The sequence below is a fragment of the Nyctereutes procyonoides genome, unplaced genomic scaffold (assembly GCF_905146905.1).
Source record: "Nyctereutes procyonoides isolate TBG_1078 unplaced genomic scaffold, NYPRO_anot_genome, whole genome shotgun sequence".
In the NCBI taxonomy this organism is placed as follows: domain Eukaryota; kingdom Metazoa; phylum Chordata; class Mammalia; order Carnivora; family Canidae; genus Nyctereutes; species Nyctereutes procyonoides.
Window position 1 is genome coordinate 3,214,283 of NW_026575036.1, and position 27,578 is coordinate 3,241,860.

General features: G+C 36.1%; 1 protein-coding gene across 8 annotated transcripts in view; it reads left to right on the forward strand.

The window, feature by feature from the left end:
• PIK3C2G (phosphatidylinositol-4-phosphate 3-kinase catalytic subunit type 2 gamma) overlaps positions 1-27,578 on the forward strand; it is a 355,918-nt gene that overhangs the window by 249,666 nt on the left and 78,674 nt on the right. For all 8 annotated transcript variants that reach the window (XR_008663575.1, XM_055318866.1, XM_055318867.1 and 5 more), the window contains 2 exons: positions 13,063-13,219; positions 20,524-20,633. Coding sequence is in view for 7 of the 8 variants with exons in the window: in XM_055318866.1 (XP_055174841.1) it covers positions 13,063-13,219; positions 20,524-20,633 (267 nt within the window). In the remaining variant the exon portion in view is untranslated. The remainder of the gene's footprint in view (positions 1-13,062; positions 13,220-20,523; positions 20,634-27,578) is intronic.

Below are 27,578 nucleotides of genomic sequence, written 5' to 3' on the forward strand. Positions count from 1 at the left end.
AAGCATACTTTTCAAAACCTCTCCAACTGTGAGTGCCTTAAGGGCATCTTTGTATCAGCTAGTTCCTGACACTTAGCAGAGGCTCAATTTTGGTTGATTGAAGGATCACTACAAAAATGTCCTAAAATTTACCGCTCTGGACCTGAAACAGTACAATTTTTCTGAAAATAAAATTATTAAGAACTTGCCATATTCTGTTATTCTAATTAGAAATTTATCAAGGGATTTTTACTTAAGGTCAGTCTAATATGGGAATCTGGGGAATGAGACTCAAAATTTGATCATCGTTACCTCATACCCATTAAGACAGATAATATTAAAAAACAGAGAATAAGTATTGGTGAGAATGAGAAGAAATTGGACCCCCCGTGCAGTGGTAGTGGAAATGTAAAATTGTCCGGCTGCTATGGGAAATAGTATGGCCTCAAAAAATATGTTTCTCAAAATTTTATTTAAAAATTACCATATGGGGATCCCTGGGTGGTGCAGCAGTTTGGTGCCTGCCTTTGGCCCAGGGTGCGATCCTGGAGACCCGGGATCGAGTCCCACGCCGGGCTCCCGGTGCATGGAGCCTGCTTCTCCCTCTGCCTGTGTCTCTGCCTCTCTCTCTCTCTCCCTCTCAATCTCTGTGACTATCATAAATAAATAAAAATTTAAAAAAAATTACCATATGACCCAGCAATTCTACTTCTGAATATATATTCAAAAGTTTCTAAAGCAGGGTCTCAAAAAAGAGATCTTTGTACAGCATTATTTACAGTAACCAAAATGTGGAAGCAACCCAAGAGTACATCAACAGGTGAATGGATAAGCAGAATGTGACATATTTTATAATAGAATATTATTCAGTCTTGAAGGAAATGCTAACACATACTAACAACATGGATAAACCTTGAGGACACTATGTTAAGTGAAGTAAACCAGTCCCAAAAAAACAAATACTGCATGATTTCACTTATATGAGGTACTTAGAGTAATCACAATCATAGAAACAGAAAGCCAAATAGTGGTGGCCAGCATCTGGGTGGAGGACAGATGGGAATTATTGTTTAATGAGTATAGTGTTCCAGTTTTGTAAGATGAAAAGAACTACGGAGACAGATGACAGTGATGGTTGCCCAATATTATGAATATATTTAAATATATTGTATAGACTATATTAAATATATTGTATGAACTATACAATTAATACACAATATATATATGTATGAACTATACACTTAAAAATTGTTCAGATGATAAATTTTATGTAATATGTATTTTACCACAATGAAATAATTGAAAAAAGTTGGTACTCTGTTTCACCAAGGCTTTTGCCAATCACAAAGCCAGTCCCAGGCAAACTACACCTAACATCTGAATAGTGATTTGATGTTCAAAGTACTCTCACAGAAACTTATTTCCAGAAATAAAGTCTGTTCTGTCATTTTCATCTACACACTATCATTTATCCTTTTCCCACCCCCCTTATCATTCCACTATGTTTGATTATTTGGTTTCTTCTGAGTAACCTTTTTTTATATCTACCCCCCTTCCCAGTATATGTAGAAAACAGTTCCTCCAATTAAAAAAAATAAACAAATCATGACTTTTCTTCAGAGAGAGACTTGTAAGTTTTAAGATGAAGAGTGAAGGATAATTAAGGATGAAGTGTATGAGAAAGAAGGAATAAAAGGAAGGAAATGAGAGAGAGTAGAACAGAGGGAGAGAGAACAATTTATTTTTATTTTTTTAAAGATTTTACTTATTTATTCATGAGAGAGACACACACAGAGAGAGAGAGAGAGAGAGAGTGAGAGAGAAAGAGAGAGAGAGAGAGAGAGAGAGAGAGAGAGAGAGAGAGGCAGAGACAAAGGCAGAGGGAGAAGCAGGCTCCATGCAGGGAGCCCCACGTGGGACCCAATCCCGGGACTCCAGGATCACGCCCTGGGCTGAAGGTGGCGCTAAACCGCTGAGCCACCCAGGGATCCCCAAGAAAACAACTTAAATAGCGGGACGATTCTGCCTTCTGGCCCTCAACGAATCTGCCCCATTTTGAAAAAGCATGCTTCACATGGAAGACCCACGTACTTTCCTTGTTTAGTCTAAGGTACAATGTACCTGCCAATATAAGCATCTTATAGTGTTGACTCTGAATCTAGTTTGTAAAGAAAGGTTACATGTGTCTCCTAAACGTGAGCCTAATATAAGGACTTCTACTTGGTGTCCAACTGAAGAAACAGTACCTGCTCCTATGCGGAGTTTAACTTATGGTATAAGAGATAAAATGTCCATTTCATCTTTCTCAACCTAGTAAGAGATTAGATGTCCATTTCAAGCATGATTCATAAATTTTGGTCATGCAAATGATAACTTAATGGGTAATTTAAATGTTTTCAGAGGTAATATGGACTATTTTTGATTTTCACTTCCAACTTGATTTGAGAACCTAATCCTATTTAAAATGTGATACCGCAATCCAATTTCACACAAGCATTGATAATCTTTTCCTCATAGTTAGACTAACATCTGTTCTAAGCATACACTGGAATTCCATGCAAAGTATAACTGTACTCTTACTTATTCTTGAACTCAAACTCAAGGGAAGAGACATGAGATTTTAGAGGAGCTGACCAGCCTCTTCTTGTCCTCGTAAAATCCTGACCTACTATAAACTCACACCCAAAATGTCAGACTTAAGAAAGTATGACTGATCATTTTGAAGAGGTAGCTATTTTAACTACCCTTTTCAAATAAGAGAGATCATGTATCTGAGCCTGACAGGAACTCCAGAGTTAGTATCTAAAGTTTCAAAGCAGTTTAAGATCAGAGACCTCTCAGAGTCTAACCATGGACCCACACTACCTCTATAAGGGGCTAGACTGGGAGAAAAAAACAACATATTTTACACTTAACAGATTATTGGTGAGAGTCCCCTTGGTTAATAATTGCTGAGAGCTTGAGGATCTCACAGGGCATTAAATGTTCTTTTTGCAATAGTACATGCACCCTAATGTTTTCTCTATATTGGACATAGGAGGTTTCCTGTGTTGCCTAATTATACAATGTTCTCTCCTATCCAATGGAGACTCTAAATTTGCCTTCTCAATTAACTCATGGATATTAGACAAGAGACTTGTGTTGTTTCTGTTGGACAGCAAAATGTGTTCTCTGAAATGTAGGTCGTTTGTGATATCAGGAAAAGTGTAGGCTTAAACATTCCCCAGTGTACTCTGTCTGCATTCATTTATTTTTATACTAATATCACCATTCAGTATGTCAAAGTCTGCAACTTTTTAACTCTCCAAAGCAATATATTTTAATGTTACTATATTTCCTGGGGATAAAACCATCTGAAATTCATGAACTTAATAATAATAATTTCAATAGTAAAAATAAAATGTACCTCCTTACTGAGTCCCACATTTCAGTTCAGGGTACAAATACATATTCAAACACTTGAGTCCAAAGTTTGGGACTAAAGTTTATGTCCATTTACTAACATTATCAGTTGCACAAATGAATACCAAATGAACAATTACTATAAAAAGAAGAAATATATATGTTCACAGAGTCCAGCAGACAGATTCTGTTGTGAATCCTTCATAGTGTTCTCTATCTTTCCATTTCACTCTCCAGATCCCCTCCCTCCAACAGCAACATTGAAATAGGTAGCTCTTCTCACCTTACACTGGATTATCATTGGGACTGGCAGAAAGTAAGCACTCCTTAGTGTGATGCTGCCTCATCTGGGTTAGGGGATCAGATTCTAAAGGAAATAGTCAAAATTACCCTTTTAAACCTCATAAATACTTGATATGCATCAGCTAATTCATCCTCACAGGAACTTTTTGAGGTAGCTGTTGTTATTTAATCTATAGATCAAGAAAGACAGAGAGAAGTCTTAGTTGTTACAACTTGTCCAAAATCATACGTAGTAGGTGGTGGGACCCTTGGGAAGATGCCATGTGGGAAACCAATACTCTCATTTCTCAATAATCCTGCATTTATGGCCATGATATATATTAAATTAATATCTTTAACAACTACAATCAAATATGTTGCAAAATGATTGCACTCTGAGAGGCATTCACAAACTAAGACCACGTGTTAAAGTAGCAGGGCCACTCTCCCATCTATGGGCAGTGTGCTCTCTTATGGGTGAAAACACAGGCACAATTGTCATTCTTTTAAATTTTTTTTCTTACATTTAAAAAAAGCCATCTAATAGGAATAACTAAGAGATGTTAAATGCTTATGGGATGTGACTAGTTTTCAGATCCCACCAAGGACTGTTTTATTGAACGTCAGATGGCCAAGACCACCCCGAACTGTTGGGATGAAGCCCAGTGATATTATCTGGATTGTATAATTCACATTTGAGGAAGTTACTTCTGTGAATTATGATGTCCTTAAATAGCTTATGTGCTCAATACTTTAAAATTGAACATCATTCATTTTTAAAGTACATACATATTTGCTTAAGGAACAGAACAATAAATGGAGGACCTCTCATTTTAAGGATATAGCACCTCAGCTATTTCAGAGTGCATTCATTACAATTAGGACACTTGGTCTTTTTCCTTATAAGATATATTTCAGAATAGGGCAGTCTCCACTGTGAGCGCCAGTGGTATTGAGAAGATTTCAAGAGGAAGTACAACAATAGCAGGACTTTGAAGAAGGGGTGAGATTAGCAGGAAAAAGAAAGAAAAAGCCTGTATCTAACTGTAGAGTTCTGTGAACAAAAGTGTGAAGGCAGAAGATAAGCGTGTGCAGTAACGCACTCATCTTTCTCTGTGCCACACCACAGCAGCCAAGGGCTATAAGAAACCATCGACACTACAGGACAAGTGTTGTCCCCATTTTCAAATAGGCTGTCCTCACAGCCCAGCAATCCCACAACACTTCTGTGGCCATCTTACCATTTCATGTTCCACAACAATATGTACTTTATTCTTGTGGGATGAACCTCAGATCCCTCCTATCCATTATTCCTCTCTCCCTACTTTATTTAGATATACTATCACAGCTCCTACTTTACTGGGGAAATAGAAACAGTAATAGGGCCGGATTTTCTACTCAATACAAAACTTACAAACTAAAAAAATAAAATAAATAAAATAAATAAAATAAAGTAAAATAAAATAAAATAAAAAACTTACAAACTTAATTACATCTTAATTATGTAAACTTCTTCCTTCCTGTTAGAGTAGATTTTTTTCCTTCTAAAGCCAATCCCTCCATCTGTGCTTTGCAGCCATTTCCTCTCACCTTCTATCGTACATTATACTATCAATAATTCATTTTTCCTTGTATATTTATCCTCTCTCCTTAAAATAATCCTTTTAAATACTTTGTCTCTCCAAAGTTTAAATAACCTTGCTTCAAATGCCCAATTTCCATGCCACTTTGCTGATCACAAACTTCCTGAAAGAGTTGTCTAAATTCTTGACATCTTTTCCTTACCATTCATTCCATAACCACTTCGATCTGACTTTATTCTTTATTAGATGATAAGATCAGAGGCATCTGGGTGGCTTTGTTAGTCAAACGACTGACCCTTGATTTTGAATCAGGTCTAGATTTCAGGGCTCTGGCTTTGAGCATCAGGGAGTCTGCTCGAGATTCTCTCTCTCCTTTTGCCCCTTCTCCTGGCTCTCTCTCTTTCTCACTTTCTCTCTAATATATAAATAAGTCTTTTAAAAACTGGTAAGGTGAACAGCGACCTATGTATCGTTTAATTCAACGATATCCATTCCTCATTTCACCTGATTTATCAGCAGATTTCAATGGTGTTGACATCTCTCTCCTTCCTCAAAATACCTCTCCATTTGCCTTCTGGAATAGATCATTACTCTCTGGTTTTTCTCCCCTTCTCAGTATCCAGTGCAGGAGGTTCCCTTTTGCCATGCCACTAAATTTTAAATTCCACAAGACTCATCTTATCCCTCTCCTCTTAACGCTCTGCAGTCTCCACCAAACTGGTATCAGTCACACTCAAGTTTTCTATCAATATCAATATTTAGATGACCCATACAAATTTTAATTAAACATTTTATTTTGAGATAATTGTAGATTCACATGCAGTTGTAAGAAATAATACAAAAAAAATCCCATGTACCCTTCGCCAGTTTCCCCCAACAGTAGCATCTTATGATAAGTATCACAGTATCATGACCAGGATATTGAGATTGATAGAGTCCAGATGCAGATGAGTTTTAAAGACCCTAGTATCCTTTGTTGCCCTTTTATGGTCATATCCACTTTCTTCTCGCCCTTGTCCCCCTCCATCTTTATCTCTCAACAACCACTAATTTGTTCTTCATTTCTATAATTTTGTCATTTCAAGAATATTATGTAAATGGAATCATACAGTATGTACCCTTTTGGGATTGCCTTTCTCACACAGCATAAACTTTTGGAGAATCACCTAAGCTGTTCTGTGTATCAATAGTTTGTTCCTATTATTGACAAATAATGGTCCATAGCATGGATAAACCACAGTTTGTTTAATTATTCACTGATTGAAGGACATCTGGATTATTTCCAGTTTCTAGGTATTACAAATAAAGCTGCTATGGGGGTGCCTGGGTGACTCAATCAGTTAAGCATCTGCCTTCAGCTCAGGTCTTGATCTCAGGATCCTGCAATGGAGCCTCGCACTGGTTTCCCTGCTCAGTGAGGAGTCTTCTCCCTCTCTCTCTCCCTCTGCTCCTATCCCCCTTCATGCTCTCTTTCAAATAAATAAACGAGATCTTAAAAAAAAAAAAAAGCTTCTATAAACAGTCATGTATAGGCTTCTCTATGAATAGAAATTTTCATTTCTCTGAGACAAATTCCAAAAGCATAATTGCTGGGTTGCATGATAATTGTGCTCTGGGAAACAAAAGCAAAAGAAAAATTAAATTTTTTAACTACTTACAGCCCTTTGACAAGTCCTTGAAACAGGCAGGGTGACATTCCTCTAGCAGCTCAGCTGCCTCGATGTTAATACTTTGCTAAGGGCAAAAAGCAATTTAGCTTAACAGTATCCTGATACCCTAGGATCCTGTAAGTCTACTTTTAACATATAAAAATTCCTTTGGAAACTTCCTTTATCTTTACCCTCTAAGATATACATTGGTAATCAACTCTCCAGCATATGGCCCACTGATATACATCTAAAGGATCTCATGACTAGGGTCTTACTAGATAGTAATAAATGACCTTTTCCTAACAAAACCAACCCTCTTAAGGTCCTGGAAGCCTTCCAAAATCCCTTAGAGACTTACTCTATCCCTGACCCCCTCCTAACTTGAAAGTATATAATCGGCCATTCTTCATGACCACAGGGCAGCTCTTTCTGCCCACAGGTCCCGTCCCCATATTTTAATAAAACCACAGTTTTGCACCAAAAACATCTTGAAAATTCTTTCTTGGCCGTAGGCTCCATACTCCAACCATTTTCTACATCAGTTGCATGTTGTTGTTGTTTAAGAAACTGCCAAGTAGTCTTCCCGAGTAGCTATATAGTATTTTATATTTCCACCATCAATGTATGAGTGATCCAGTTTCTCCGTATCTTTACCAGCATTTGGTATTGTCATTAACATTTTACTTTAGCCATTCTGATAGGTATGTAGTGATATCTCATTTTGGTTTTAATATGCATTTTCCTAATAGCTAATTATGTTGAACATTCTTTCATGTGCTAATTTACCATCTGCATATCCTCTTTTGATGTCTCTTCATGTCTTCTGCCCATTTTCTAATTGTATTGCTTGATTTTCTTTTATAGTTAAAATTTAAGAACTCTTTATAGGTGCTAGTCTTCTGCTAGCTATGTGGTTTGCAACTATTGTCTCCCAGTCTATAACTTGTCTTTTTATCCTCTTAAAAATTCTCTGCATAGCCCTAGATTTTCTTCTACATTTTTTCTAGAAGTTTTATAGTTTTACATTTTATCTTTATGTTTATAATCCACTTTAAGGTAACTTTTATATTAGGTATGAAATTTAGGTCTATTTTTGCCTATGAATGTCCAGTTGTTCCAGTATCATCTGATCCAAAGCCTGTATCCTATCTATACTTTTGCACCTTCACACAAAAATCGGTTGGGCATATTTGTGTGAGTTTATTTCTGTTATTTATCCTAGTCAAATGTTCTATGTATCTATCCCTCCATCAACACTAGTTCCTTACTCAACTATCTAACACCATACACGGGATTGAGGTCCCTCATTTTAGCTTGGTGAGAATGGAACTTTAGTCTCCCTTTGAAGCCTTCGCTGGTGGGTGGGAGAGTGAAGTCACATTTTATTTTCTGCAATATTTGGCTGGAGTAAAATGGTTATTGTCTAAACATTTTCTGTCTCATTAGGCCACCCCCTTCCTGGGCCTTTGTCTAGAAAGAGCAGGCTTTTCTTGGCACATTTTTTTGTCTACACCCACTGGCATTTCCAGGTTGCCAGCTTCTTAAACTCTATGTTTGGAATATATGTAGCAAAAGAAAACCCAGAGAATTAACCACCATGTTGTTTCTTGAGTCCTGAGGTCTTTATGTAGTCAAAGTAGAAATGTGACTCACAAATTTTACCTCCTGGCTAGAGCTTTTCTTTGCGGTTTGGAAATAAGTATCACAATTCTTCATTGTCATCTGCTTCTGTATGTCTCAAAGATACCTCAAATGTAACTTGTTCAAAGCTGAACCCACTTTGAATGTTGCACTATAATCAAATCGCACAAGACAAAAATTTAAAGCTATTCTTCACTCTTCTCCTTTTTCATTTTGAACCATATGAATTCCTCCTGATTTTTGATTCAGAATATTTTTTGTCTTCCCACTTCTCTGTTTGCATGCCACAATCTAATCTGAGCTATGCTGATATCTAATCAAAATCTTCTGCAGAAGTCTTGTCTAGAAGCAAGGTTTCCAAGACCTTTCTCACATGCACCCTGCCTGTTCCAAGTCCTTCTCCATGTTAGAAGTGGAGGGACCTTTTCAAAACACTATCATTATTATCAATATATTTTTATTGCTTTTAGGATATTTACTTTTAAAATGTTAACCTCACCTATACGCCTTACATATATCTATTGTAGATGCTCAATAAATGTTGATAAATAACTATAGTACTCTAACATTTTGAGTACATGCCTCCCTAGCTAGATTAAAGTCACCTAATGGAGAGACATATCTTGAAATTTTATGCACCCTAGTGCAATGGCAATGTGTAAATGTTTAATGACGATGAGTTTAGCATTCTAGTGACTTTATACAAGGATATTACCTCCTTATGTAAAGGAGAAGTTTATGCACAAGTAATAATGAACAGCAAATTATTAATTCTCCTGCTGTTTCCCATATCAAGTGAAGTTATTTGTTTCCTTAATAATTAGGATTCATTTGTAACAGTAATATTCTTAAATTTCTCAAGTATTTATGCATTCTTAAAGTACTTACTTCTCACCTATATTGGAAATCTATAAAACATTATCTGTACTTTTACAGAATACTACTTTCAAAGGACTGATTATAAGGCAATAAAAAGATTAACTTTCACAACAAAATGACAGAATTATAATAAATAAGATTGTTCACACTTCCTTCCCACATAAATGTTAAATTATCCCAAGTTTTTCGCTGCATAAGCTATGTATATTTACCGCTGCATCCATTGCAGAGTACTATCAAAATATTGTTTGAGACATTAAGAATATATATAAAGGAAAGATAAAATAATGTCTCTTCCCTTGAAAATCACACAGATGATTTGGTGGGGGGGGGATGTAAGACAAATAAAAGACTCTAAAGAATGAAATATATTAGCTGTAAGGCTAAGTAAAAAGGCAAAGTAAGAGAGAAATCAGCAAGTGCTAGGTGAATTAGAGAAGACTTACTAGAAAAAAATAGGGTATTAGGTGAGAGACAAAGAGAGAAACATAGCCAGAAGCAGGAAACGATACAGGTAAAATGTACAGAAGCAAGAACAGGTAGAACTTAGGAAAATAATGGTAACACCACTAATCTATAAATAAAAGCAACAGGATAATCACAACAAGAAATTTCTGGTAAATGTGTTCAGCTATAAGTGAGGGATTTTCAGCATATAATTCAGAATGCAAGAATAGTATGGACTCCAAGAGATCAAATAGTTCCCAATCTTCTCTCTTGCCACAACTAATTTTTATCTCAAATTTATAAGTAATGCTTAAACTTCAGACACAGTCTATAATACGTTGCTTCTGTGACCTTGGATTAAGTTCTCATTTGAGTGAACTGATAAAGCACGTCCCAGTTACGACTCCTACAGCTTGTAGGAATGGGATAGGATTCTGTTTCACATGTATAGCTTCTTTCCATTTACAAAATTTTTAGTCTAAATCATTTTAAAAGTGGGTGAGAAGTGAGTCATGCAAATCATATAGAAAAAAACGTAGCATTTTATTTTTTTGGACCCACTGAAAATTTAGATTATGATAATTAAACATAGCTAAGATTGAGTCCTTAGATATTATTATTAGTTTATGTTTTCTCTAACTTCGATATATTTCTTTTGTGTATTTGATTTTCTGCTATGGTATTTCTTCATGGAAGGAGGAAATGTATTATCACATGAACTTGAGCAAAATTACAATAACTCTCTAAAAGAAATCCAGATTGTCAAGCATATGGAAGAAAAACACCTGTCTATCATATTTAGAAAGAAAATTTTTAGGAAGTTGTACAATTTAAGACCCTCAAAATTATTTCAAAAGTTCCATTCAATATAGTAAATTAGTATAAAGAGTAGGAAAAAATTAGGAAATTTTTGTACGTAAAAAATATTTTTTATGATTATGGAAGTCTGGGATATTGCTAAAACTCTACTAAAATGTTAGCGATAGTGATGACTATGTGTGTGAATGTTATATAAAAAGTGCTACCAAATTCAAAGGTCCACTTAAGGATTCTTGCAAAGAGTTTACATGGAGTTGCTGGGAGCAAATTAAACCTTGAAGGAAGGAAGGAAATTTACTGGCAGCACTTTTGAAGAGAGACGGAGATTCAACTATGACAAGATTCAGCTCTGAGAACCCATTTATTTGTTATTAGTTTGAGGACTAATACTAGTATTTAACATTTGTTGAAGGCTCACTATGTGCCTGACTGTATTCTAACACTTTCATAGGCTTTCACCCACATAATCTTCTTAAAAGTCTCAGATCAAGGGCCCTTGGCTCCTTTTTACTGAGGAGGAAATTAAGGCATGGAGAGGACAAGTAACTTGCCCAGAATCACAAACGTAGTAAGTGCTAGAACATGATTGAAACATGGCAGGCAAGGGCCTGCACTCTCTGCCTTCTGCATAGAGTCTCTAATCATAGCAATTCACAAACTTGTAGCCGTCTCTATGTGTCAGGCATTTGTGCACATTGTTTTAGTTAATCTTCACAGCAATTCTAAGAACTATGTATTACTTACCCCTCAGAAATGAGGAAATTAAAAAACAGCAGGTCCAGGATTAGAACCCATGGTGTATTTCCTGTTTTCAATAGTTCTGATTTCAGCTTGGCTAAAATAAAGGGCTGTAAAGTAAACTCATGGAATATAGATTGAATAAATCAATGAAGGCCAAAGATAAAAGAATTTGAGGCAAAAATTTTAAAATTTGGAACTGATTCTTAGGATCATTCCTAAGTACTGAGGTGCTCAATAAACTTTGCTGAATGAATGAATGAATATAAAGATATTGTTACACTAGGCAATAGTAGTATGGATCACTAAGATAAAAATAAAAATAAAATAAAATAAAATAAAATGACATAATCACAATCAAACAGATGCAGATTATTTATTTTCTTCAAAATACTTGCCTATAATCAGATTCTACTGCTCCAGATCAGCTACAAAATGCCTGGGTTGTAGCTTTCTGATTTGAATATCCTTTTGCGAGGTCTTAGTCAGATTAGCAAGATTTTCCACTTTATTATATTTTTATTCAAATGCTAAGCATATAACAATAACAAACACAATCATTTTTTATTTAAAAAAATAAATCATTAAGAAGCTTTCTCAATAGTCCATGACTTCTTTCAATTATTGCTTAGTCTAAACTTCATTATATCTAGGTTGCTAGGCTCAACTTTTAAAATGTTTTATTTCAATTCTTTCAAAAATCTTTACTTTTAAACCAATGTTTTACCCAAAACTGTATTCCTATCTTAAATGTTTCTAGAGGACCTTAATCCAAATCAGTATCAACACTTTGTCTCATCGTTATTCTTCATATCACAGCGAAGTGTTTTCAGTCTTTCCTCTGCTAATCTCTTAGAAATGCTCTTGCTTCATATTGAGTCTCTTCATGTCTCAAATAGCATAAAAGAAAATGACAAAAATAGAGAAAACAGGATCATTTCTCTGGTCCTTTGTTTTCCTAATTTTTTCAACCTTGGGACTATGGCAGGCAATATTATTTACATACCAATGTGGTTTGCTCATATTTCCTTCTTTCTGATCAATATTTTTATTGGGCATGTATGAAATGAAATACAGCTGCCTCTTTTTTCCCTTACAAAGCATATGAAAGTGAATTTAACTTTTTTTTTCATAGATTGCCTTCTGAATTTGTCATTACGTACCTTAGCTATTACTGGAAACTTTTTCCCTAGAGTCAATATCTTCTAAGAAAAAAAGGAAAAAAGAAAAAACTTAATAAAAAAAAACAGCATAGGTCAAATACATGATCTGTTCTATCATTTTAAAATTTAGGAGTAATTTAGTAAAATGGTTTCTGTAAAATCACCTTTGTAATTGATCTTACATTAATTTTTAATGGATAATATTTTTATCAAATATAACTTGGAATTAAATGTTTGAGACCATATAAATCTATGTAAAGTAACTTGTTCTTACTTCTCTGTTGCAGCCCAGCTAGGGTATTCAAAACCTACAATTAGCAAGTTTCTTCAGCTATTCCATAAAGGAGGTGGTTCCATTCCTTAGAGCAGAGAGTAAATAACATAAAATATCCAAATGAAAATAAGTTATTGTAACTGCCTAATTGAATCTGCACACCATTTCTCCTCCTGCTTATGGTTGCTATTGTTTGTGGTTTGTAGGGACCGAGCACCTTTTATTTTTACTTCAGAGATGGAATACTTTATTACAGAGGGTGGGAAAAATCCACAGCATTTCCAAGATTTTGTGGAGCTTTGCTGTCAAGCTTATAATATTGTCAGAAGGCACAGTCGACTGCTCTTGAACCTGTTAGAAATGGTAAGTCCCTTGGGGAAATAACAAAAGTAATAAACTTCATTTATGTCTCTCTTTCAGTAGTCTATTTTTGCTAATGGCTTGGCATTCCCCAAAGAGCTATTCAAACCAGAAAGGAATGAACAAACTAAAAGTACCATTGTACAGCCTATAAACACATTTCTTAATAATTCATCCCATTAGGTCACAGTTATCGTCTCAAACATTTCTATTCACAATAATATTGATGTATTCAGGGGTTATCTCAGTATATTTTGTTTAAAGATTAAGGACAGTAATTTAGAATATTGTATGAGTTGTATTGTGCATAAGTACTTTAAAAAACACTGTCTCATTTACACATTATAGCAATCCAATGATGTAGACACCAGGTAAGGATTTTTCCTGGCTCCCCTTCCAGTCTCTGCCTTTTTCCAGATTGAGAAATGGGCTCAAAAATATAAGACAGCTTCCTAGCAACTCAACTTGAGAGTAGTACATTTAGTGGTATACATTGGGTCTACTGAGTCATGCTCCCACATGCTCTCTGTTGACCTACAGTAGAAAATTCAAGTTTCATTCTACTGTCTAATGTTAAAGGGATGGAGACCAGGTAGACAGGGTGAGAGGAGAGAGATCTGATAGAAATATCTTCTGGGAGAAGGATGAGATGATTCCTTTAGGCAACATACATACACACTAGTAATTGAAGCAAAATGTAGGAGAGAAACACACCTTTGGTAAATCAGTATACCATGGAATCAATGCCATCATAAAAATTAGCTGGTTTAGAACCTTCAGATGACAATAATTCTCCTAGATGCTATTAAGGGCACAGACTTCTTAACTCTAATAAGACAATGCTGCTTATCTATCAAATCTCATCTATCAAATGGAAATAATAGCATCTACCTTATAGGATTGGTGAATAAATGGCCTAATAGTGATTGTTTTGCATGAACATTATACTAAGTGCCTTATGTGTATTAATTGATTTATATTTCATAATAACCTGATTAGATAATTAGATCCTTATTAATCCAAAAGAGCACTCTCCAATAGAGTATCCTCTACTCATGTGTGATTATTTAAATTTATATTAATTAGTATTAACTAGACTTTAAAATATAGCTCCTCACTCTTACTAGCCACATTTCAAGTGTTCAGTAGCCACATGTGGCTTGTGATACCATATTGGACAACACAAATATAAAACATTTACAATGTTACAGAAAAGTTCCATTGGGTAGTGCTGAACAAATGTTGACCTTGTTACAATGAAGATTTGGTTAGATCCTTATTTTAACTTTCAAACAACATATGCACCTTACCCTGTCTTAAAAAATAGATATTTTCAAAATTATAAACATGTAGTCTTTCATATATAAGGATACTTTGGTTTATGTGTTTACTGGATATATAAAGTTTTGCCCATCTCCAGAATTTTCAAGTTGGCTATTCCAATAATAGCCAATGATGATTCATATTGGTAGATTTGCATTCTATCTCTCAATTTTTTAAGCCATACTGCAATTATGAGATGGCTTATGGTTCATAATCTGTGTTCATATCACAAAGGAAACTCTATAAGGACTAACTCTGTGACCTTTACTCTATTTACATATAAATATCTAAGTAGTATCATTCCAATAATCTCTTGGGCTTTAACAGGCTCTAAATCATGAATCCATGAGTTCATGAGTACTTAACTGTATGCCAGAAACTGTGAGGATACATTAACTTATATGACCCAGGCAGCCTTAAAATTTTCAATATGATAAGGAAGATAAAATTCGTGTACACAGTAAATGAGGTATTCAGCATTTCTAAATGTCTGTAATGTTATAAATAACAGCATATAAGGAGTAAGTGCCATATTCTAACAACTACTTGATCCAGTCACAGACATTTTAAAAATAAACCCATAGTAAAAAAAGGACAACTACAGATTATGCTATTTCTCAGGAGACACTAAAATTATGCTGAATAACAAAAGTGAACATATCAAAATAATGTGAAAGGACAGCTTTTTGAAAAAACTTGATTGAGAAAGCTATTGGTGGGCTTTTTTTTTCTTGTTTAATAAACTTTTCTACCTACCTAGACACAAAACTTTTAGCACATGCGTCATATAAGATAATTATTAAAGTAAAGAGTTTAGGGGCATCGGGTGGCTCAATCAGTTAAGAATCTGACTCTTGATTTCGGCTCAATGGTCATGATCTCAGGATCATGAGATTAAGCCCCATGTAGACTCTACATTGAGCAGGATGACTGCTTAAGATCCTTTCTCCCTCTCCTTCTGCCCCTCCCCACCCACTTACATCCACGTGCTCTCTCCCTAAAACAAAACAAAACAAAACTATAAAGAGTTTATATAATGTTATTTTATTTAAAGAAGTAGATGGTGTTTTAATCAAGTACCGAAGTAATTTTTCATAAAATAATATTAAAATCAAAGATTGAAGGTTTCTGTTACATCATATGCCCAAAAAATCTCCCTGTGTTCTAATTATTCAAGTCTTGACTTTTAGGCTAAGGAGGAAATTTTGGCAATAAAGAGCACTAATTCAGATTAAGCAAATAATCTTAGATTTAGACTCTCACAGAAATTGAAATAGACCAGAAGCAATGTGGACCAATTAGGCCAATGAAGAAACACATATCAAACAGTAGTATGGTATTCCCTCTGTTTCTGGTCATTTACCTCTCCAGTCTCTGCTTCTGAAGTTTCTTTCTTATGGGATTCTGTAGATAATCAAAGCATCAGTAAAGGTTTCAGAACCATGTTTTTTTCTGGGATAGATTCCTATAAAATAAAAACCGAATATAAATTTGTGAAAGATTACTTTCTACCCATGTGGATAATTAATATTTCCCTCAAATTCTCTTTCAAATTGACTTTTGCTGTATTAACTTCATTTAAAAGAACTCAACTTACTACTCCATGACCCAATTACAACGTGAGAAATAATTGACATGGGTCATAAATTCTACCTTCTGTGAATGGTCAATATCCAGGATTATGAGTCACAAGTGGTTGTCATGTCTACTACAGGGTTAATGGCTCATCCCTTGTTGAGAGCAGCATATTTCCAGATATCCACAGTCCTTTTTATTTACTCCTGGGAGAAGCAGGGAAAAAATAATCCATGAAATTCCCATCTTGCTTAAAAGCAAAACATCTGTAGGAGACCCAAGAGTGTTGCTGGCTGAATTCACTAACATAAAAGCCTGTATTTCATCAGCTTTTCTCTCATTAAAAAATCAATATCAGCTATTATGGAAGGCTCCCAAAGAACACAAGGACCATTCACCCAGTTTAAAATGTTTATCACACCCATTATTATATCAGATATTTCCCAGAAGAAATCTTTCTAACTGCTCTATGTGGTGGCAGAGTATCTGCTTCCCTAAGCATAAATATCAAAATAGATTTGGACTTAGGAGGAGAACAGAAGTGAAAATTTAAAAGTGTCCCTGTCCTTTAAAAGGAACTTACCTTTTTATCACCTATATCTGTTCATTACTTATACAAGCCTAACTACCCTTTCTCTTTCCTATTGCCCCAATTCAAGCTATTACCCATGTAATCTAGGCTAAGCAGTACTTGAACCATATCTCTTGAGTCAGAGAACAGAGAGGTCTAGATGAACCCTGGTGTGAGGTTATTCCTACTCCAATGGCAGAGTCATGATACTCAAAGCCTCCTCTCTGAGGAACAGAACACATCAACAAAGAAAGATAAAGTTGTACTTGTTTTCTTTAATCAACTATATAACAAGGAGAGTGCTCGGTTCATCTACTTTGAAGCCATCTGCATTTGGCAGTTGGTGTATAATGGGGGCGGGGGGAGAAGGAGTAAGCATAGGGTGTACTTCCCAAGAAAATGTTTGACTGAGTTCTAAGCAAGCAGATGTGAATTCTGAGCATCTAGAGAAACCAGAAAGCAATTCAGACTTAGGGAAGAAGTCTGTTCTTAGCAAATGGACAACCACAGTCAGATAAAGGAGAAACTTTCTCAATAAGTACACAGATGTCTTTAAAACTCTAAGTACAGGGGGATCCCTGGGTAGCTCAGCGGTTTGGCGCCTGCCTTTGGCCTAGGGCGCGATCCTGGAGACCCTGGATCGAGTCCCACATCGGGCTCCCGGTGCATGGAGCCTGCTTCTCCATCTGCCTATGTCTCTGCCTCTCTCTCTTTCTCTCTCTGTGACTATCATAAATAAATAAAATAAAATAAATTAAAAAAAATTAGAAAGAAAAAGAAAACTCTAAGTACAGAACCAAAAAGATAAAGCCTAATCTAGACTTTAGTTGCTTTCAGGAATATTCCTCTCTATGGTTGATTTTAAGTTTAGTAGTCAGAGTTGAACTTGCTACTTACAGGCTTTCAGTGCCTAACAAGGCCAGGCATTTTTTTCATTCATTCATTCATGCATGCATGCACGCATGCATTATTTTACAGATACTCATTGAGTTCTATTTACAAGGCACAATGCTTGGTGATATAAACAATTTAACATCAAATAAAAACTCAGTTCCTGTCCTCAAAGAAGTTAAAATCAAATGTGACAAACGTGAACAAAACATAGTAAAAGTGAGGCAGCAATAAGTGTGAAAAAGGGGTGACCAAGATAAGATTGCTGTACAGAGAAAGCAGTAATTAAATCTTATTAAGAGGCCCTATAGTGCTTCTAGAAGAAAAACATATTTAAGCTGAGTTTTCAAAAATAATTTCAATAGATAAGGAGGGAGAGAAAAGGAAGCCTGGCTGAGAGAAAAAATACACATATGGGTAGAGGCTCAAAGAGCATGTACATGATATGTATTGGAAATAGAGGTAATTAAATGTACCTATATTGTGGTAGAGAGGAAGATCTATATAGACAATAGATGAAGTAAAAGGTCATAGTTAGATTATAAAAGACATTTATGAACAGGATGAGGATTTTGGACTTTGATATATAGACACCTGAGAACTCAGAAGTTTCTTTGCTTCTGATGAAGAGAGTACCATCATCTAGCTTGGATTTTAAAAAGATAACTCAGAAATTATGTAATTAGAAGAGAGATTAGAGAACTAGAAAAAGGCTACTCAAGTTACCTAAGCAATTGAAGGTGAGGAGCTGAACTAGGACAGTAATTGCAATGGCAAGGGGAGTGAATACAGGAGACTGCTGAGGTGGTTGTTAGAATATAATATAACTGACATTGAGAATCAGGAAGAGAGAATCAAAGAACATACACAGTTCTTATTAGCTGGATAATGGTGGCAGTGTAAATGGAGCTATAAAACAGGAAAAAAGAGGAAAAGGTTATGGGAGAAGAGAATTTGCTTAAATTTAGATAGCACGAATTTTCATCACCCATGAGGAGAAGTAGTTAACACCTTTCCAGGACTACCCGAGCCATTTCATGGTTTTAATTACTATCTATGTGTTAATGACTCCCAAATCTGTATTTACAGCAATACATTTTAGATCCCACCCAGCCTTCCAAATATAGCCAGTTAATCACCCAGTTTTCTCAACTCAACTTCTTACTTACATATATTTAAAATTAAATAACTTAACTTTTTTCTTTATTCTTAAACATTCTCCTAGTTTAGCTTTTTATTTGGCCTCACTTTAATCCACTTTCCACAAATAATGACGATCTCAAAACACAATTTACTTATTTTAATGTTTAAAATTACTAAAAGAGCTTTCTCTTACCTTTAGGATAAAGTTCAAAACTTTTACATTGCTGAAAAATCCTGCCCTACTTACCTCTTTAGCCCCATTTCTTGTCACCCACCCACAAAATATCTTATGTTCCGGAAGCTCTCCTGGAGTTCTTTCTGTGAACTAATGAAAGATGTCTTGCTTCCCTCAGTATATCTCTAAAGGCTGCTCCCTCTGCCTAGATAGGGACAGTAGAAAAGGAGAAAAGTTTCAAATCCATTTTTTTCTCACTTGAACTTCATCAAGTCAATCACAATCTCACCTATCCTTCCTAACCATATTCTCATTTTATCCTTTATGTTTGGCATTAGCAGCATTGTTCTTAACTTCCCACTAAGTTGCCTCTATTCCAGAGCAGGAAATAATTTATCATCTTAGTCATAGAGGTACTGTTGAAATTCTCCTTCTCCTCCTCCTCCTCCTTGTGCTCCTCCTCCTCCTTCTTCTTTTTCAAAGTTTAAATTTATTTCAGAAAAGATCTACTTTCTCTCAAAAAAATTCTTTGTTTTTGCCTATAACGAAAAAGAATATTATCCCTTCAGTCTACTTTATAATTTTAACATAGTATGTTTCCAAAAGTGGGCAGAAAGAATATCTGAGCCTTTGTACAATTTTATCTTTAATTACTTTATTGTTTTAATAATCTTTAATAAATGGGAAAGCTGGGTGGCTCAGGGGCTGAGCATCTATCTGCCTTCAGCCCAGGGCATATCCTGGGGTTCTAGGATCAAATCCCACATTGGGCTCCCTTCGGGGAACCTCTTCTCCTTCTGCCTATGTCTCTACCTTTCTTTGTGTCTCTCATGAATAAATAAATAAAAGCTTTTTAAAAAATCATCTTTAGTAAATAGAATCACCACTTAACTAAGGAAAATTGTGTTTTTAGAGTATGAGTCATAGAGTCATGAAAGAATGTAAGATTAAGAACCAGAGAGATGAGTTTTATTCTTTGTGCCTACACACCATTTGATGTGGACACTTACTTACACTTTTAGGGAGATTAAGTTTTTCTTCTTTAAAATGGGTATTATGATATAATTTTTGTGTAATAATTTATAGTATATAAAGCCCTTTCTTACTCATTAGCAATTTGATTGCCCCAGAACATATTGGGTATTCTCATCTCTACTTTAAAAAAGAAAATGGAGATTCAAAGAGGTTATAGAGATTTTTTTCATGATTATTCAGATTCTAAAGAGTGGGGGTCCAGAAATTCTGACACTAGAACTAGTGTCCATCGTTCTATTATTCTACTGTCCAGTGCTAAATATGCCTCTTCTACAAGAAGATGAGGTGGGGATAATCATACTACTATGCTTACTTCACTGGACTATGATGAAGATAAAATTAAATTATTAATCTGCAAGCACTTCAACAACTCTTTGGTTCTTCTTCTTATTATTATTGTTTTGTTGCTTCGGTTAGTAAATATAGGAAGTTAAAAAATCCACTCACGTTTACAAACTGAAAGGCATTGCTATATAACTTTTATATGCATTTGTAGAATTAACCAAGTAAACTTAACCAAACTTAACTGAGTAAGATTTGATTTACGTTTATTCTGAGTTTTTTTTTTAATTTTGTTTTGTTTGTTTTGGTAAGATGCTACATGCAGGATTGCCTGAGCTGGGTGGAATCCAAGACCTGAAATATGTGTATAATAATCTTCGTCCACAAGACACAGACCTGGAAGCAACAAGTCACTTTACCAAGTAAGATTAGCTATGAATATATGAGTGTGCATTTACTCATGTGTACAGACGTGTTTCACATTTGAAATGATTTCAGGATGAACGATCATTGGTATAAAACTGTCATTTCTAGAACCAGACTATGTCTTCTTTCCCGAGGGATAGAAAGGGAGCAATGTGTATGTCTAGCAGAAGGCCTTAGTCCATGTTTCTGTAGCATGTTATTGTTTGCTACCCAGCCTCTTCATCTAATACATTGCTCAATAAGAGGTCACTAAAAAGAGCAAGGCTGACATAAATAGATTGGTTGTTCTACTTGAACTATGTCCAGGAAAACAATTTGGAAAAAGAGATTTATGATGAGATATGGACTTGCTACTTTCATCTCTAAGACAATACAAATATCGGAATATTTGGTAACTATCCTATTTTTAATCTATTTTTTTATTAAGCAAGTCTGGGAAAACACTAATACACATCAAAGTAAGAGTCTGAGCAGAATACAGTGAATATTAATTGGACTCAAAATCATTGTCAAAAGGATAGTACATTTTATAATAGAAGGTTCCTTTGAACTTTGATACTTGAATGGATCACATAATTGCTAGCAAATTTTGGGTGCTCAATAAGTGTTAGCCATAATTATTATCATAGTAAACAGTTTAAGTAGAGAAATACAGTGCTCTTTCCTGTAACTTCTTAATATCGAATCTTATTAGAGTCTACTTTTTAATTATTCTGATACTTTTAACCAGAAATTTGTAAACACGGATTATACTTTTTTTTAATTGTATTTATTTATTCATGAGAGACACAGAGAGAGAGGCAGAGACACAGGCAGAGGGAGAAGCAGGCTCCATGCAGGGAGCCCGACATGGGACTTGATCCCTGGACCCCAGGATTACATTCTGGGCCGAAGGCAGGTGCTCAACTGCTGAGCCACCCAGTCATCCCCAGATAATACTCTTTTTAATGAATGTATGTTTTGTCCTTCTGATGAAAATAGTATTTACCCCCCAATTATTGCTTTTTCTCCCCCCACCTTCTACAATGTACAGTGAGGACTCTCTATTACAAGGGAATAATGAGAGTTAATTGAGACATCCTCATACTTGATAAATTTCACTTTCGCACAGAATCTCTGTTTTGTGAACTTTCAAGGATAGGCTGCCCTAGGAGTTGAGTAGCAATATGGCAGAATTATAGAAAACTAGAGCTGGAAAAGCCCTTACACTTTATTTATTCTGACAATACATACGCAAATGGGGAAACTAAGATTCAAAGAACAAAGGCCTTGCCCACAAAGAAGTAGTAAGAAACAGGGATCCCTGGGTGGCTTAGTGTTTGAGCTCCTCCTCCCTTCAGCCCAAGGCCTGATCATGGGGCCCCGGGATCGAGTCCCACATTGGGCTCCCTGCATGGAGCCTGCTTCTCCCTCTGCCTGTGTCTGTGCCTCTCCCTCTCTCTCTGTGTGTGTCTCTCATGTTAAATAAATAAAATCTTAATAAAAAAAAGTAATAAGAAACAGAGCTAAGATTAGGGCCCATAGCTAGGACTTTAATCCCCTGGTCTAGGGTTTTTCAACATTCAACATTGGAAACTATATGATACCATTAAGGAACACCAGGCAGAGCCCTTGCCAAAACTATAACTTCCTGCTACCTAATTTGTTTCTGAAATTCTACCATTAGGGATTCTTTAGTAGAGTCTGGTAGGTTTTTTGAGTCCTGAAAAAAAAAATGCCCTTTAATAGTAGAAGTTATCTCTAAAAGAAGGATTTATGTCCATTTAGAAAGCTTCAAATATTAGTTGACAATCATTTGTGACCAAAGACACTAGCTTGAAGATTTTTTTTTAAGATTTTATTTATTTATTCATGAGAGACAGAAAGAGAGAGAGAGAGAGAGGCAGAGACACAGGCAGAGGGAGAAGCAGGCTCTATGCAGGGAGCCCGATGCGGGACTCGATCCCCGCTCTCCAGGATCATGCCTTAGGCTGAAGGCAAGTGCTAAACCACTGAGCCACCCAGGTGTCCTGAGGATTTTCATAAAAATTTCAGATCCCTGGTTTTATGGATAAGGGACTTTAAAGTTGCCTCAACTAACAGGGACAGAGGATTTGTGTGAGAAATCCCAAGGAAAAGTTAACAACCTGCATCAGGAAAAGCAGGAGGTCTTCTGTCCCAGAGGCTGGAAGGTCCTTCAGAGTCCAAGACAGCTCTGGGATCCCATCAACAGGAAAGAGCCTTTCACTCTAGTTGCTCACCCCCCGTCCAGTTAACTCCATCCTAAGTTCACATGGTACCAAAAATAGCCCCCTCGGCCTATTCCATTAGGATCTGAGTGGGATACCTTTCTTTAAAGTGGGCAGCTGCACAACAGGTACAATGATTGATGTGTCAGTGGAAGCAGGTGGGGAGCTAAAGGAGGAGGATGAAAAGGTCCAGAAAAGGTAGAGATTGGAAACATGTGATTGGGCTAAAGCCTGTGTTTGATGTGTCATTGTTTAGGCAGTTTATAAATAATCCCTACTTCCATTTAAAGCAAAGAAAAAAAAAACCCTATATATTGGTTGAAAAAAAGCTCCTTCAGGCCCTGGTCACAGGAAAAATGTAGATAGACTTTATTTGTCCACCAGAATTCCATCCCTTCACATTTCCTGACTTCAGCTGATACATCCAGATCTATAAAGAGAATAATTTTAGGTATGGGTGAGCTTGCCTATGTTGACTTATCTCCTCTTCCTATTCAAGTGATTGTGAACTAATATGGGAAGTAGATCTGAAGCCACTAATCTCTTGGCAGTGAGCTAGACCTCATTGTCTCACCTGCATATCTCTGCCAGTCTAATTTTCTCACTTTCAGATGTTATATACTATGTCCTGTTAATTAAACTTCATTCTACAACTTTATGGTAAAAAACTTGTTCTCCATTGCAGACTTAAAAGCATCTAGTCAACTAAATGAGGGCACATAATTTCTCTGTTCAATAATTGTCTTTGACTTGCCATTTCCGACCTCTTACTTTTCAGGACCTTATGATCTGGTTATCTTTATCAAGGTTTACTTACCCCACCTCTATAATTCCCAAATGAATCTTCTTCTGGGTACATAACTTTCTTAATATATCCATCCCTCTTTTGTCTATTTAAAGCATCAGAAATGGTTCCAAAGAATCATAAAATTACTAGAATAGAGGAGGGAGTCTGATCTAACTTTCAGTTCTACCTGTCTCTTGAGATGCGGGACAACTAGTACCTCATCCATGAAGCCTTCTCCGATTATTCTAGTAGTGACTAGTCTTTTTTTCTATAATTCTATAGAACATGTACTATTTCATGCTATACTTGATTTATTACTAAATTACATGCTGTCTAGTATATCACCTTAATATACTAGTTGGTTATACCAGTTTCTCCCAATGAAAACAGGGGACATAATCCCATTTTTCCACTTTCAAAAATATCTGAATGTGAAACAACTTTTTATTACCCTTGAAATATATTTAAGTTTAACAGAAAATGCTATGTAAACATCAGACATTAAGTTTATGAAAGTTATGAAACAATGGCTAACATTTAATATAGTACTTTTTATGGGTTAGGCACTGTTTAAGTGCTTTTTTTTAAGATTTTATTTATTTATTCATAGAGACACAGGGAGAGAGAGAGAGAGACAGAGGCAGAGGGAGAAGCAGGCTCCATGCAGGGAGCCCAACATGGGACTCGATCCCAGATCCCTGGGAGCATGCCCTGGACTGAAGGCGGCGCTAAACCGCTGAGCCACCCGGGCTGCCCTCTAAGTGCTTTTCATATAGTAACTTGTTTAATCATCATAACAAGTCTGTAAGATAATATCATTTTTTTTAAAGATTTTATTTATGCATGAGAGAGAGAGAGGCAGAGACATAGGCAGAGGGAGATGCAGGCTCCATGCAGGGAGCCCGACCTGGGACTTGTCCCCGGGTCCCCAGGATCACGCCCTGGGCTGAAGGCGGCACTAAACCGCTGAGCCACCAGGGCCACCCGAGATAATATCATTTTAATGTAAATTTTTAGATTAAGAGATTGAGACCCCGGAGGGGTTAATTTACCAAAAGACATAGCCAGCTGTAGACAGAGCCACAATGTATATCCAGGGGGTTATACTGTAGAATATGAGGTCTTAACCTCTACCCTGTGTGCTCAAAACCATCTCTCTCACATGCAGGCTTTTGGGATATGCTGCTTCATAAATCAGACCATAGTTTTTCCCAAGGTTCCTTATAGCCCACTTTGACTACAGTTTGAAAAAAGTAGATCTTTTCTCAGGCAATAATTCTCATGTCCTGAATATCCCAAGCCTTGATGGAGGACAGCTGTCCCTTCCCAGGAGCATTATCTCTGTGCCATCACTAGTTGTTCCCTGGATGTTCCGTTTAAGAGATGCTATAATTGCTGCCTTGGGGGACCACCATGGGATAATTTGACTGGTGACTCCAAGATAGTCACCTCTTTTCTTTCTGTGTTTTGACTCTTTACCAGATGCCTTAAACCTCTCTAATTTTACCCTTTTCTGCTCAGAGAAAGGAGATTTCTCTCATGGGAGCATGAGACTCACTCTCCTTTTAAATTCCAAGAGCCTGTCTCAATAGTATATTTTTTTCCTATAATCTCAATTACATATCTTTATTTTTAGATATGGTTTAATGTATTTTGAGTTTGCCTTTCCTGTTCTCTAAGTTCCATGGTAAACAAATGTAGGTCAAGCATTGAGGATCTTTTCTATCACACAGCACTGTCAAGACCCTGTTAGGGAGATTTGAGAAGCCTCAATTAATTGTGACTGTGATTCTTAACCATTTTAAAAAGTTACTTAAGATCTCTCTATTATTAACATATTTACGGTTTTTACAACTGATTATAGAATATTTCTTTTGTCAACACTTAATGTATAGAGTGACTATATAAACGTAGCCTGAATAATTAAAAACAAGAGTGGAGCTTTAAATGACGTGATCCATATGGTTAAAATAAATGTTAAAAATTATGTGTACTTGTTTACTTTTCTGTGTAAATAATATTATCTTAAGCTGTGTTCTCTGACATCACATGGATTTCAAAACTTAAGGAGGTACTTGAAGTGTAGACATCAGTGCACATAACTTACCAAAAAAGAAATGAAGTTATATGATAGATCCAGCGTTGGTCTTGGTACTTCAATGAGTGACATTAACTCCAATATACTTATGAGAGCTCTTGTATATTTAAAGTCCTTTTTCTCCTTGTTCTGACAGGCTAAAAGTGCCTTATGCTACTGGTTATTCTAATATTACCACTAAGATAGAAATAAAAATAAGAAAATCCACCCTTTACCACTGCCAGGCTCACAGATCTGGGTCATGAATGAGAACTAAACCATCTGAGACACAGCATGTGTGGCTACTTTAAGCACCTTACTGCCGACTACGGTATTAGCATTAAGAGGCTGCCCTCTTGACATTGTTTGAGACTCCAAAGAAAGAAATGGCTTTCCTTCCTCTCCAAGAGAGCACGCTATTTATGAACAATATAAGATCCTACCTCATTCTTGGATATTCACATTCAGGGTTAAGAGCTGATCATAAAAGTTTCAGAAAATGCTGTACTCCACATAGCATTAAAAATTGTATTACAATTAATGGCATTTAGATGAAAATGAGAATAAAATTGGTTTACTGGCCACAAAGATTTTTCACAGCACTGCCAACTCCTCTCTGCTTCCCTTACTTTTTTTCCCCACTCACCTTACAGCTGAGTGCTGTTGAATAGAATCAAGAAAGTCTCATGACTCAGTTCCTGCAAATTGATGCTCTCATGTAATATCTCTGCTGAGCCCACTGCTAGGCAACAAAGGCAACGATCCGTTAAAATGCCATCCAAATGGGTTATTTTAGAATTTTCAATCACTTTCAAACCTCAGGTTAACTGTCCTTAGTAACAGATAACCTATTTCACAGACCAGACTGAGATCATTAAACATAAACTTCCCTGCCTACCTCCCCTCCCACATACAGATCATGCTTTTCACTTCATCCATTTTCTGCTCCAAAATTGTGAGAGGAAATTTTCCATGTATTCCCAGATATTCCATTTGACCTGCCACAGATTCTTTGGTTTAGTAAGTGTAAGATCGCCTGCCCTTTGGCTAAAACCGAAGGCAGCTTGAAACTCCAAACTTAAAAAAAAAAATTATTTGTATTAGTGAAGTATTTTGGTAGCAAGAACCAAAAATACTATCTGATATCCTTAGAGAAAAGGGTACATATATGGACTCAAACTGTAACCTAACAAATCCCAGAAACCAATAGGACCTGGCTAGTTTCCAGTAGACACCGACCTTCTACTCTGTTTACTCTACCTATTATATTTTACCTCTTTGCCCATTGGCCAGTATTCTCTAGTCTAAATTCCAGAGAAAGATGGTCTAGTTGACTTACCTAGTTGCCTTTGTTCCAAATGGATAGGACCCTTCACGCAGTCATCATGGATTCTGTTGCCCATTCTTTCACCTATCATGGGCCACTCCTTACAAAGGATAGCCTAGAGTTTCTTCTCTGAACTTTGAGCTTTAGAGAGAAGAGTCTTAGTAGTTATGAGAGGCCTCTGGACAGGCACAATGACTGTTTCAACAAGTACAACTATGAAACTACTAGAAATGTCGATGACCTCTGGAAAGAGTACTCCTGGACTCCTCATAACAGCCAGAATCTGTGAGCCACCGAGCGTATGTAGACATAATGCTAGCAACTCCCAGTGTTTCTGTCATTCCTCCTGAGATTATTCATGCCTACAGGGTGAGATGAGACCCTTTGTGCTCAAATGTCTCAAAACATAATTCAATGGCCTTTTGTCTAGTTTCTCCTCAGAACTGAGAAAGAAAATATGGGAGAGGGATGCAAAATCCTGGATTCTTTTATCATTAAATTTTCTTTTTAATTTAACTTTAT